General features: G+C 43.8%; 1 protein-coding gene across 1 annotated transcript in view; it reads left to right on the forward strand.

Annotated features, from left to right (window-relative positions):
• tmem259 (transmembrane protein 259) overlaps positions 1 to 13,725 on the forward strand; it is a 73,817-nt gene extending 60,092 nt beyond the window's left edge. Inside the window, exons 10-11 of the mRNA XM_039767155.1 lie at positions 4,231 to 4,330; positions 10,498 to 13,725. Of these exons, the coding sequence (XP_039623089.1) occupies positions 4,231 to 4,330; positions 10,498 to 11,268 (871 nt within the window). The 3' untranslated portion in view covers positions 11,269 to 13,725. The remainder of the gene's footprint in view (positions 1 to 4,230; positions 4,331 to 10,497) is intronic.
• Positions 13,726 to 14,714: the final 989 nt, after the last annotated feature.

Consider the following 14,714-nt stretch of genomic DNA (forward strand, 5'->3'; position numbering starts at 1 on the left):
TCGACTCTGAAGGAAATCGGCCTCTTCTGGGATTTTTTTAATGATGTTTCGACACTGCTATCCCTGATCCAAATTACCTGCTATTATAAAAGACGACGCATTCCGTGCTAAGTTGTTAAGTTCCTGAGCTTTGCAGACAATGCGTGGAAATTGAACACTTTTTTTTCTTTATCTCTGACAGAACGGTTCATTTATTATTTATTACTGATGGATTAGGCCCACTCTCTAATCAAACAGATAAATCTCATGTCAACATTATTGAGAATGCTGACAGTAAGGGTTTAAGCTTTGATTTTAAAAAATGTAATGGATTGTTGAGTCTCAGCTGAAAAGCGCAAAAACTAAAATTATAAATCGAGTTCTGTAAAGCAGGCTTCCATGGATATATGTGTGTCACCATTAAAAGGTCTCACTTTAACAAAATAACTCTCTCAGCTAGTTAGAATGAATGGTTAGGAGAAATACCCAGCATTACCCAGTAGAAAAAAAAAAGTTTTTTTTAATTGTTTGAGAAAAATACAATTAAAAAATATAAATAACAAACAATGAAGACTCACTAATGTGCTTGTCTTGCAGTCTTGTATGTTTGTTATTATCCAGCTGATGCTCAGAACTGGCCAACTCGATGTAATTTCAAAAGCAACAGGCGGTCAGGCGAGTGGTGCTGCTCAAACATAAAGAATGCTGGCAGTCACCTACATTTTACTTAGCGGTGGTCGTTCCGAGTGTCGGCGTCAACAGGATGATAACGTGGCATACAAGACTGTAAGATCACTCCCCACCCTACCCAGAAGGGGGTGGGTTAGGGTTGATTTCACCCTACCATATTTTTAGTAAACCAATGAGAAACATGTACCAAGTTTCATGAAAATCTCTTCAGCCGTTCGAGGTGATGCTTGAACATACAGTACAGGCCAAAAGTTTGGACACACCTTCTCATTCAATGTGTTTTCTTTATTTTCATGACCATTTACATTGGTAGATTCTCACTGAAGGCATCAAAACTATGAATGAACGAACACATGTGGAGTTATGTACTTAACGAAAAAAGGTGAAATAACTGAAAACATGTTTCATATTCTAGTTTCTTCAAAATAGCCTCTTTTTGCTGATTACTTTTTTACTCTGTCTTGGCATTCTCTCGATGAGCTTCAACAGGTAGTCACAGGTAGTCACCTGAAATGGTTTTCACTTCACAGGTGTTCGAGAGAATGCCAAGACAGAGTAAAAAAGTAATCAGCAAAAAGAGGCTATTTTGAAGAAACTAGAATATGAAACATGTTTTCAGTTATTTCACCTTTTTCGTTAAGTACATAACTCCACATGTGTTCGCTCATTCATAGTTTTGATGCCTTCAGTGAGAATCTACCAATGTAAATGGTCATGAAAATAAAGAAAACACATTGAATGAGAAGGTGTGTCCAAACTTTTGGCCTGTACTGTACATACATACACACACACACATTGACTTTTATTATATTTTTTTATATACTGTGTGTGTATGTATATGTATATGTATCTATATATATATATATAATTCACTAAGGCAAGACGACCATGGAAAGCACGCCGGAAGGGGCGTGGATTCACTAAGCCGCCGACAAGTGAGACACCTATGGCGCACGCAGGAAGGAGCCACGCCCACCAACTCCAAGACCATTGGATACGACAACGACTCACAGAACCACGCCCACCAACTCAGACGCGACAACACAGAAAAAATGGCGTCATTTATATTCGTCTGTCGTAGAGGCCACATGCAGTGCAGGTCAGGTTAATGTCATGTGCATGTCATGCACCGCCAAGCTACGTTGACTGTTCATAGAGGCATATTTCTCGCGGAGGTGAATCGCCATATGCAGCATGTGAAACGGTTTGCGAGGGGTATCCAATGGGATCCTTAAAGCATTCCTTTACAACTGAGGTTAGAACACAATGAAGTGAGCAGTCTTTAAAAACCGAGTTTTCGGTTACGACGCAAGACCGCGTGACCATAGCAAACTGTTTTACACGCTACATACAGCAATTTGCATCCGCGACAAACATGCGTCTTCTTAGATGCTCCTGAACTTTATACACACCGCCCTCCCACCGTGGTCGGGTGTCTTGGTGGATTATATATAGAAAGGCAGCCAAAACCGCACAGAGCAATGAAAATCTACGTGAGTCACAGGTGCATCTGAACTGTACAAAGACGGGACGATTGTGTGTTGGTTCGTTCCGTGCATTGGTTAAAACCTAATGAAGGAAGCAGTCTTTAAAAACCAATAAGCCCTGTGCCTCTGTTTCATTACCGTCTCACCTGCTTCACCAATGCAGGCCCCGCAACAGGGCAGCCAACCGGGTAACCAAAGTCTTTGGGTTCAGGGGGGAGTATGGTTACAAAGCTGAAACTTAAAGGAATTGACGGAAGGGCACCACCAGGTGTGAATCCTTTTGCTTCATTTGACTCAACACAGGAAACCTCACCCAGCCCGGACACGGAGAGGATTGACAGATTAATAGTTCTTTCTCAATTCTGTGGGTGGTGGTGCATGGCTGGTGGAGCGATTTGGCTGGTTATTTCCGAAAACAAACGAGACTCCCGCCTGCCAAATAGTTACACGACCCAACAGCGGTCGGCGTCCAAATTCTTAGAGGGACAAGTGGCTTTCAGCCATGTGAGATTGAGCATTAACAGGTCTGTGATGCACTTGTATGTCCAGTACTGCATGCGCGCTACACTGAATGGATCAACGTGTGTCTACCCGGCGTGGGGAGGCGTAGGTAAGCCATTGAACCCCATTCGTGATGGAGACCGTGGCTTGCAATTGTTCCTCACAAACGAGAAATTCCCAGTACGTGCGGGTCATACGCTCGCACTGATTACGTCCCTACCCTTTGCAAACCCCCACCCCCATGTTCGTGTGACTTGGTATATGTATATACATGTAAATGTATATATTATATGTATATATTATATATACAGTGGATCCTTGGATTGCGAGTAACTTGGTTTGCAAGTGTTTGGCAAGACGAGCTAAAATGTTTAATATATTTTGACTTGATAAATGAGCGATGTCTTACAATGCGAGTAGTACGTCTACACTTTGTCTTTCAAGTGCCACGTAATCACAGCTGAGCTGATTGGTTCTTCTCTCTCTCACTGCAGGATTGTGGGTAATCATCTCCCGTTCTCCATCTGAGTTTGCGTGCCTCGCTCATATAGTCAATATCCATACGAGCGTATACTGTTTACTATAGCATGGTGACCACGTGTGTGTGTTGTAACGTGCGAGTCCCTGTTATGAACCCCAAAACACAAAGCTGACTCTCAGTACTTTAGCGACACCAGCTTTATTCAGCTTGAAACAGGAACAGCGCGGTTATTTATTGTAGCAGGATCTGCCACTCTCCTATATACAGACACAGCAGTCAGGCAGGGTCGGGGCCAAGTAATACTGTGCCCTGCACATTGGTAATGTTCCTGTACTACCCATCAACGGCAGGCGCTTACAGCATGTCCGCAATCTTTTCGGATTCCCTTTTACGGTGAACTGCTACAGTGTTTGGAGACTGCGGTTGCTTTAGGACGCTTTTCCACCTGTCGTCCCGTTGGGTGGAATTCCAAAAGAGTTTAGAAACTCTCTCACTCCTGCCATGATTCATTTCAAAGGTAAAGTGCAGGTTAATTTGTTTTATGCATTTTTACTTCATATTTTGTATTAATCATTTCTATATGAATAGTTTTGGGTGTGGAATGAATCATCCGAGTTTCCATTATTTCTTTTGGTGATATTTGCTTTGATATACGAGTGCTTTGGACTGCGAGCATGTCTCCACATAGGTTCCACTGTGTGTGTGTATGTATGTATATATGTACATGTATATATATGTGTGTGTGTGTGTATATATATATGTGTATATATATATATGTGTATATATATATATAAATATATATATATATATAGATATAGATATAGATATAGATATAGATATAGATATAGATATATAGATAGAGGGTGGTCCAGATCTAATTGTGCAACTTTTAATGCAATGCAGGAAAACAATGCAAGACGAAAGAATTTTTGAAATATCTTGTAATAAACTAAAATAGGCTTACATTGAATTAATTCACTGATTTTCCATGTAATGTCCCATTTATCCTCCATTCAGTTGTGAATTCTCTGTGTAATAAACTTAATAAGTTATAGCATAATAGCAGTCTCACTCGTTTATTTTGTCTTTCAGGTTCTTCTATTTGTATCATTTTGCTTTTTACGCGTACCATTATCGATTCAATGGACAATACAGCAGTTTGGCGCTCGTCACTTCCTGGTTATTCATACAGGTGAGCACATTTTGTTGTTTTCTCCGGTCATCAGCCTGTCTTTAAACTTTTGATTCATATTTTTTGTAGAGTTACTTTTGTTTTTCAGCCCTAAATAGAGTAGGCCTTCCTGGTGACCCAGTGTTTTGTCTTTATAGGGTCCTAAGGTGATAGACTTTCGCTTTTAGACTCTTTGTAATGTAGACTTGTGATTCTTAACACTAGAATTACCAGAGCCTACGAAAAAACGTGTAGCTCTGTCCTACCTTAAAACGCTTCTCACCTCTCCATCAGCATCTTTTGTCCTTTAAATGTGTTGATAAGCAGCAAACAGCAAGCAGCCTGCTATCACATCCCCCTCCGGCACATAGTTTTCTCAGCTCAGGTCTGTTTACCTGCATGTCAGTTGCTTAGAGTTGTATAGAGTGAGAAGTCAAGCAAAATGATACTTTTTATAAATACTATATCCTTATTTGGAACACTTGCACTTCATGTGTGTTCTGTGTCTACAACGATCTGTGCACAGTAAACACATCGTTAAAACAGAAACGTTTTTCATGTTTTAGTAATATTTGACAAAATGTAGGCATGAAGTGTATAATGTGTAAATCCTGAAGTCCAAATAGCAAAGAAACACTTTCACAAAAGATACAAGTATAACAGAACAAATGCGCTTTTTTCTAAGACTATAACCGAAGAAAAAGAAATCTGGTTAGTGTTGATGGTTGTCCTGACTTCTCGGGTAGTATACTGGTTAGAGCTGCTGACTCCAATTCAGAAGGTTCTGGGTTCGAGTCTTAACGTCTCCCAAAATAAACGTTTTGAGTAGTGAGCTGTTCTTATTGTTAATATTATAGAATAAAAGCATACATTTGATTTGCGTCTGTAACAGCCGCTGTAAATGTATAGTACTTGTCAAAGTTAGCGTCTTTTTTTTAGTTTTACTTTATTTACTTATCTTCCTACAGCATAAAGGCACAAGTATAATGCAAATTAACACAGGTTAAGTACTTCCTGCTTTCTTTTACATGTGTCTCCTCAAACAATTAGACAAGAGCACTGGAGCAGGCAAGAGAGAAAGTAACACATTTATTCATCCATTGTCAATAATATGCCCCAAGTGTAAGCAGCGTACAAATGAGTGTTGGCAAAATAATATTAATACAACCTGGAAAATAGGCTACTAGGTGGCTCTCTGTCTTAAAATGTTAGTTGGTTTCCTGTCCAATGTGGTCTGACGTGGCCCATGGATGGAGCAGCTGAGACACGGAAAGAGTTGGCCACTCCTTGAAAGGGAAAAGAGAGAAGGCCGAGTGAGCGAGTAAGCTTCTTTGTTAGCCTACTAGTCCAGCATCCTTGATGTGCCTCCCGGTCCAAAGGGATGTTGTAAGTGCAGAGCTAACCCCCCTAGTTGGGCATAACTTGAATCCTAACCCATGCTCCCCTCCTGCAGGGGAAAAGAATTCCATTACTCCTAAAAAAAAAAATTTTTTTTTTTTGCTCTTTATTTCGCCTTATACAATTTCTTGTATTAGGAATTTGTTAGTTTTCGTATACCCCTTGGGGTCAGAGTGCAGGGTCAGCCATTGTACAGCTCCCCTGGAGCAATTGAAGGTTAAGGGTCTTGCTCAAGGGCCCAGCAGAGTAGGATCTCTTTTGGCAGTGACAGGGATTCGAACCGGCAACCTTCGGGATACCAACACAGATCCTTAGCCTCAGAGCCACCACTCCGCCCTTAAAATGTGTCTGTCTTTGACACTGGAGCTCATAGAAACTAAAACAATGCCTCTGAGAAGTCTGCGCAGGATTATAACAAAGCAGCCTTGTGAAATCAGTGACAAGTAGATTGACACAAAGACTTCAGCCCCCCACGTCCAGCTGGCCAGTCACTTCCTGCGTTAGGGCCAAACAAATGCATGCAGAAGTTCTTGTCTGATCTGGCAGGGTTATAAATGTGTCTGAACAATAACTGGTTTCAGAAGTAGTATTGTTGGTTTTAAATACAGTGAAGCCATGGATTGCGAGTAACTTGGTCTGCGAGTGTTTTGCAAGACAAGCTAACATTTTAAATAAATTTTAACTTGATAAATGAGTGAGGTCTTGAAATACGAGCAGTACATCTGCGCTTTGTCTGCCGAGCGTCACATTGGGATTGTGGGTAATCGTCTCCCATGCTCGGTCTCAGTCGGCGTGCCTCACTCGTAGAGTCAACATCCACATGGTGACCCACGTGTATGTATGTATGTGTGTGTGTGTGTGCTGTGACGTTCACCCCAAAACACGAGGCTGACTCTCAGTACTTTAGCAAAACCAGCTTTGTTCAGCGTGGAACAGGAACAGCACGGTTATTTATTGTAGTGGGATCTCCCGCTCTCCTATACGGAGACACAGCAATCAGGCAGGGTCGTGACCAGGTTAGTGGCTAAGTAATGCTGTGCCCTGCATTTCTAATGTTCCCTGCATCACCCATCGGCAGGCAGCGTGATTGTGACCTTTTCTGATTCACGTTTGTGGTGAACTGCTAGTAGTAGTTTATTTATATAGCGCCCTTCACAGAAAAAAGGTCACAGAGTGCTGAACAGCAAATACAGAACAAATACAAACAGCTGAAACAAAAACATAAACAATAAACAAACAAACTGGAACTATTCAGCACTGATTAAAAGCTTGCTTCAAAAGAAATGTTTTTTAAAAGAATCGACAGACTCGACTCCATGCAGACCACAAGGCAGGCTACTCCACAGTTTTGGTGCCACAGACTGAAAGGCACGATCCCCACGGGTTTTTAGCCGAGTGCGTGAGACAATGAGAAGACCCTGTTGACCAGATCTTAGAGTCCGGCAAGCTGTATTGCATTGGAGCAGGCTGCTTAGGTACTCGGGAGCTTGTCCATGCAAAGCTCTGAAAGTAAGTACCAAAACTTTAAAATGAATTCTATAAAACACTGGGAGCCAGTGCAGTGTGTGCAGAATGGGAGTGATGTGATCATCCCGGCCAGCACGAGTGAGGAGCCTGGCAGGTGCATTTTGAACTAACTGAAGGCGTGACAGAGAGGACTTGCTCAGACCTGTAAAGAGAGCATTACAGTAATCAAGCCGTGAGGAAATAACAGAATGAACAAGCATCTCCAATTCAGCATTTCTTAGTTTTGAAAGATTTCTTAAATGAAAGAAACATGAGCGGCTGACTGACCTTACATATTCATCAAGTGTCAGTGTCAACTGCTACAGCGCTGGGAGCCTGCGGTTGCTTCGGGGTGCTCTTCTGCGTGTTGTCCCGTTGGGGGGGAATTCCAAAAGAGTTTAGAAACCTGACAGTGCGTAAAGCATTTTTTTAATTTTATGTCCAAGTCTAGTGACTGTTTAGGCAAAAGAAACTGTCATTGGATAGGTTCCTTGTTAAAGTTGCAAAAAAAGACAAAGATTCCAGTGAGTCAACAAGTAGCAGGGATTCCATTAAGTAGAGTGAAGATATTGTATCAATCATTTTTATATAAATATTTGTGGGTTGTGAAATGAATTATCTTGAGTTTCCATTATCTCTTATGGGCAAATTCGCTTTGATATATGAGTGCTTTGGATTACAAGCACGTTTCCAGAATGAATTATGCTCACAAACCGAGGTTCAACTGTATACATTTTATCATATCATATGATACTCTGACCGGGTGCAGACATTGTGGCTCAATGTCTAAAGATTTGGAACATAAATCATTAAGTCACTTACAGTATCTCCAGTGTTCATGTTGTCAGTATATGGAAAGCACTGCTTGGTCTGAAAGTCACATTTAATTAAATCATCAGGTTAAAAATAATAATAGTAAAATGTAGTGTTACACCAGTCAGTCAGCCTGGTGATGGTGGTGCAGACAAGTTCAAAGTGCTACACACGGGGAAGAATGTTCAGAGTGTTGGTGGCATTAGTGAGGCCACATCTGGAGCACCATGTGCAGTTTTATTCACCACACTGCTAAGACGACATGGCAGCACTAGAAGCTGTGAAAAGATGAGCAGCCAAGTGTATCCTGGGACTGAAGGACAGGCTACGGGAATTGAAGTTTTTAATTGCATGTAGCAAAGGCTGCAGGGAAACCTCATCTTGGTCTTCAAAAATACCCAAAGGTGTAATGGACTCCTGATTCTGAGGAGTCCATTCGGTTCAGCTGTGAAGGCGGGAGCCGGCAAACCCTTCTTCACAAAAGGCTTTTGAGAGCCTCGAGCACACTATTGAATCATTGAGCTGAAGTGGGAGTCTTGAACACTTTTTGAAAGTATCTGGATGAGAGATTGAGGCGTCTTAATTACAGATAACCAAATTATGTGACTGACGGAACAATCTCCTCTCATTTGTCGACATCCTTGTGTGTACAGACTTCATTTTTACAGGTCTGCCTCCGCCATCACTCACTGCTGTTAGATAAATGGATACTTTATTAATCCCAAGGGGAAATTCACAAAAGAAAAGTGACTACTTGAATGGACAAGTCTCGGCATGTAAAAATCCATGTCCAAGTAGTAAAAAGTGTCCAGGGAACGAGTCCACATAAAAGAAAGTGATAGGAGTGATCAGTAAAATAGAGAAAAAGGTAGAAAAATAAAGTCATACACGGAGCTGCTGGAAAGGCTGCTACTCGCGGCGGTGCCTGAATCATATTTAACCAGAGATGGGGAACTCGGACGACTGGTGTGTGTGTGTAACTAGCAGTGGACAAGTTATCTCAGGGATGACACTAAAGGGCCTAAGGAGTACCAAATCCACCAGTAAATGGTATGTTTTGTAGAGTAGGACTGCCTGGTGACCCTTTGTTTTGTTGGGGTAGGGTCCTTGGGTGACCACATTTTCCCATTGCGACTGTATTATTATATCAACCTGAACTAAATTCCCCAAATCACATTTCTAGCCTTTGTGTGTTTATTCTTCCCTGTCTGGTCACCGTCACGATTAACTGCTGTCGTAGTTAAATGCTTCTCCCTTACTTGTGTGTCAATAATTCGAGACAATTAGTTTGAGTGTCATAACTAATAGGAGGGAGAGTTTAATTTTTTTTTTTTTCATACAAAGGTTTCCAGTTGTGCCCAAAATACAGGGTGAGCCAAAATGAAGTGCCCCGTTTCTCAAGTTCATTGCGGGAGGTAGAGGCAGCCGAGTGGATGGTGGTCCTTTGATAGGAGATCCCTGGTAGGTTTCAGCTGGCAGGCCACATGCCCTGGTCCGGTGCGCACTGTGCTTTCACTGTTGAAGCGTTCTTCAAGATCAAAAAAACCCATCATCACTTCGCAACACGCCTTCCGAACGCACTTCAGCATTCCTCCTCACTGTGACGTCCCAAATCAGAAAACAATTCTTCAGTGGGTGGCTAAATTTAGACAGACGGGTACAACATTGAACAGAAAATCTCCAGGCCGTCCTCGGACTGTACGAACGCCTGAAAGCATCCAAGCTGTAAGGGCATCCATTTTGCAGTCTCCTTGACGTTCAGCCCGCTTCTGTCTTCGGCATTTCCAACACGTCTTTGATTTTGCACGAGGACCTTCATTCCCATCCATACAAATGATGGTAGTGCATGAACTCGCTGAGAGAGACTAGGAGAGCTGTAGAGATTTGTGCGCCAACGTTCATTGAGATGCCATTGTCCTGTGCAGCTACCAGGCACATATCCATTTGAATGGTTGCATAAATAAAGCCAGACTTTTGCTATCGGGCTGAAACCAACCCTCGTGAACTTTCAGAGACCCCCGCACAGTGAACACACATGTTACAGTTTGGTGCTCCATTGCAGAATTTGGCAACCACTACAAAATGACCTTGAAATGGCCGAACGAGTCATGCGAGCGTTCAGAAATCGTCTTGAAGAGTGCATCTCTAATGATGGCCACCACCTTGAAGACATCATTTTTAAAACACAGTTAAAAAAAATCTATTTTGTACAGCAGCCTTTCTTGTTTTTAATTACAATGATAACCTTAAAGTCTAGTTCTTGTAAAAAGCAGAGTGTGAGTACCTTGGCAGTGACGTCGGGCTGACGCGAGTACCAGCCAGTGAATCCCTAGTTGCTCGTGAGTGCTGGGGTTGCTTTGCTGTTCTTTATAAACGAATGTACTCTTGTCAGTTGTATTGATGTGGCGGTCCCACTGTCAAGTGTCTTTGCTATTTTTACCGACTCTCTTTGTCTTCCTTTTCTTCTGCAGCATTCGATGATTTACTTCTTCCACCACTATGAACTTCCTGCCATACTGCAGCAGATTCGAATTCAGGAGATGTTGCTTCAGAGCCAACAGGCCGGACAGGGCAACCAGACAAGCCTTCAGGATAACCTGAATAACAACACTACGAACGGCAGCACGGGGGGGCCTTCGAATGGCCAGCCACGTCCTCTGAGAGAGACCCCACCACACCTTAATGGTTTAGTCAGTCCAGGCGCCGGAGGAGCGGCTGGCAACTCTGTCCAAGACAGTGACTTGGATTGGAGGGCTGAGACTGCAGCCATCATCACTGAGGCCCTGTTTGCGCCACAGCTAGAGGGAGCTGTTCTTGAGCCTGAGCCAGTGGCGGCTGTGACCAGCATGGGGGGCCCTTCTAATACTATGTCTAGCATGAGTGTGGTGATGCACCAGCTGGTGCACAGCGAGGACTCGGCAGGAGATGACAGCCGGGCTGGACAGTCCAGTCCATTGCTTACTGCACAGGAAGCCGAGGCGGTGGACTTGCCGTCCCTCAGCACCTCACAACTCACGCACCCTCATTCCGAGGCTGCGTCGTCTCCAACAGAATCCTCTCGGGAGCTAACGGAGGGCGATGGGGACTGTGGAAAAGCCATCTCTCAGACTCTGCCAGTACCGCCCGGTTGCACCGATAGAAGCCCGCACCCCGCGGCACTCGAACAACGGGCCCCAGACTGGATCCTTAGAGACGCAGCCACCGGCGCCCTGCCTGACCAGCAGCAACACAGTCCATCATGAGCCTTCGCAGAGCTCTGAACGGATGGACGCCTGAGACACTAGCTTTTCTTGAGAGAGGGAGAACGCGGAGCGCGCGAGGAAGAGGGTGGTAGGAGGACCGACCTACGCCTTCTCTTCCTGTCCATTTATTAGGGAGACGAGAGAGCCAGAGTGAAAGAGAACTTTTAATTCTTTTAAAGCAAATTATGTCTGTTCCTCAAGTGGGTGACAGTTGGATATTTGGGCTGTGTGAAAGGTAAGAAGAGTGCACTAATGTAGAAAAAAATAGCGGAAGATGTCTCCGACTGTGGAATACCACATCGTGATTTAAATCTATGTGATTTATTATTATTTTTCCTTCACTCACAGGTCCATTTTTTTCACAATTAAATAAAATCAGACTTAACCAATCAATCTTGCATCAAACGGCCACCCCAGACAGGAAAACTAAAATGGATGCAGGTGTTTCCTTTTCTTGCACCAAAAAGACAAGTCAGGCCATTTCCCTTTCCTGCACTTCAGTAAATAAATAAAATGATTAACTGCAGTAAAAAAAAAAAGAAATGTGGTATAGGGTTTGGCCATCGGGCATTGTGAGCAGAGTGAGGACGTGGCGGGTCAATCTCGTTTTTCACACGGGCAGACATCCTCTGAAATCCAAGCTGTTTTGTTTTATTACTAATGGTTGGTTGTTAAGCAACTTCTTGTGAATTCGCCTGCCATGTTGGTTGATCTCATGAGCCTGACACACCCTGCGTGTTTTTCTGTTCCGCTCGTTCGTCTCTAATTAAGGCCTCGTGCGACCGGTAATCCAGCAGCCGATTCCTCATGTCGCCTCCACCCCGTATGCAGGTGCTTGATGTTTATTTCGCACACCTTTGTGTTTAATTGCAGTTGTTGTGCTCTGCTGGGAGGCTGACGACCGACTCGGACTCCGCTTCAACACTTGGCGCACGTATTTGTCCCATCGTTTTGCATTTGGCCGAGTTGAGCCTCTTGGTGAAGATGAGAGTCTCGGTAGATGGGCGGCGCTTGCTTGAGAGATGCCACTCGCTCACAGGGTGTCGTCACCGTAGTTAAAGGGTGACTTTGACGTCTTTTTGTGGCCCCGAGTCTCAATGCGGCCTTGGAAAATGGCAGGTCTGAGGGGAGAGGCAGCACACGACGTCTTCCCCTCGGCCTTTCAATGTTTCGGTTTGATTCTGCACTTTTGGAGGAGCCTCATACGCCCCCCCAGCTTGTTCCATTATGCACACCATCAGCATTTTCACTATGAAACCAGTTTCTTAACTGGGGGTCTTTGAGCTTAACCTGTCTGTGTAGACCTTAGAGAAGTGGCACCTTCCTTGGCGCCCTAACTGTGTTGCATTAACAAGAAGTTCATTTTTAAGTCAACTGTGCAAACTAAGCTGTAGTCGCTACCAGAATATTATTATTGGGGGGTTCATGTTGGGCGTGCGAGGGTAGGAAGGATCACGTCCTGCCTGTGGTAGATGTGAAGGAAGGTGGTGGGAGCAACGACCCAGGGCTCAGTGTCCCACCAGCCAAAAACCGTGTGTTTGCAGGAGGACAGCCAGTCTCACCGTTTCCCCTTCGTGTTGATGTCGTCCTTCAGATCGCCAGTTTCCTTCCTGTTGTTGTTTTTACCCTCTGAGGGGAGTTTGCTATGCAGCAGGTACCTTCACCTCTACTGAGATGAGTGCAATATTAGGACATGTCACTATGTGGGGTCTTAGTTCATCAGGGAGACAGTTCTAGAACTTAGCAGCAGGTGTTGTGAAGTGTTTTTAAGCCCTGATGCAGGGAGACATGCATCTTGATCTTCTCTGTAACATAATAAGCAAAGTTTTGTACTTCTACGAGTTGTTCTTGTGTCTCTTTTTGTTTTTTCGTTTTTGTTTTTTTTTGCTTTGCCCACCGTTTCACTTCGGTGCTTCTGTCTAAAACAATGTCTGCTTCAATTAAAGGCTTGAAATGAAGACCTAAACGGAGTCCGGATTGACGTGTCGCTGTGCTTTCTTCTCTGTCTCTCCCTTTGGATCTGTCAGTGAGGTACGAGTTTACACCCCAAAATGGCGGTTGCCTTTCAAGTTTTCATTTTGTTAAACCTGTTTGTCTAAGGCTGTGTCGACTCTACCACTTTTTCATTTACAAATGGCGTTTTTAAACTGACACCGTCTGCACCGGCCTCTTCATATCGTATGTCTGCCCACACGACTGGAAAAGCGTATGACGTAGCCGTTCACTTACCCTGGACGTTCACACGTCGGCAGAAATGAGAAGAGAAAATGTCCGCCTTGAAGTGATGGTTATGCTGCCGGCCACCGGATTCATCTCAGAATTGTAACGATCTGTAAATTATTTGCCGTTTGCACTCAAAATGCAAAACACAAGAAACTCCGCTTGTGGAGAAAACTTTCCTCGATTTTCAAAGAAGTCAAATGACAGGTGGTGTTGATTCATGGAAAAAAAAAAAAACAATATGGTGTACGTGAAGCTCAGGGAAAATGTAATCTGGAAATTGTTAATTATAGGGGCGGCCTCATTTTCTCAGTTTGCCAAAAACTTGAAAGATGTGAAATACGAGGTTTTTCCATAGTTGGTTTAAAATGTCTCGGTCTGTGGAGTGAGCAGTCAGTAATACAGTTCATTCTCTTTTATACTTGACTATTGCCATTACCTTCTCATACATCACGTCATCTGACTGTTAATATGCAGAGTGCTGTCATCTTAGCCAGTCGACTACAGGCGCCAGCAGCTCCGTATTCATGTCGATTCTTCTAAACATCTCTTTGTTAACGAGAGTATCCTACAGGTTTTTCTGCTTCACAGTCGGGGCCTTTAGGCCTCCTCACGAGCTGAGCCTCGCTTCTTAAGGGGGTGTCCATTACTCCTTTACTTCATGCTAATCTTGGTAACTACTTTGGTGGCTCCTCTAAGATGAGGCAGTTTAGTTGACCCTTTAGTTACCTTCAGCCCTTTTCCGTATGTTTTATTTAATTCATTACCACAACTTCTTATGTAATAATTTGTAAAGATTATATAATAGCTTAAAAATTCCATACTTCTTTATGCCTGCTCTGTTGGGATACAGACTTCTGCAACAGTCATTGGGGCAAACCAGCCAAGCAGAGCTCCTTCCAGGTCTGTCCAGCTCACCCAAGACTTCAGCCGCCGTCGTCCTCACGCTATTAATCACCGCCAGCGTCTGCCAAACCACTCGGGGTCGGTTGTCCTCCCGTCTTCCTTCTCGCACACACAGTTGTCCCTCGGATGCCTAGGGAGGACTCTACCTCGATCAGACCCACTCCTCCATGTAGTTAGTGAGCGCCGGTCCCTCGCAGCACACGAGACCCCTGACCGTGCTGACCCCTCTTTTTCACTGCCCTCCCAGCCTTTCTTTCTTTCTCTCTCTCTCTCCTGTGCCGGCCCATACTACTTTGGCTCTGTGGGCACAGTGGTTCAAT

The sequence above is a fragment of the Polypterus senegalus genome, chromosome 10 (genome assembly GCF_016835505.1).
Source record: "Polypterus senegalus isolate Bchr_013 chromosome 10, ASM1683550v1, whole genome shotgun sequence".
In the NCBI taxonomy this organism is placed as follows: domain Eukaryota; kingdom Metazoa; phylum Chordata; class Cladistia; order Polypteriformes; family Polypteridae; genus Polypterus; species Polypterus senegalus.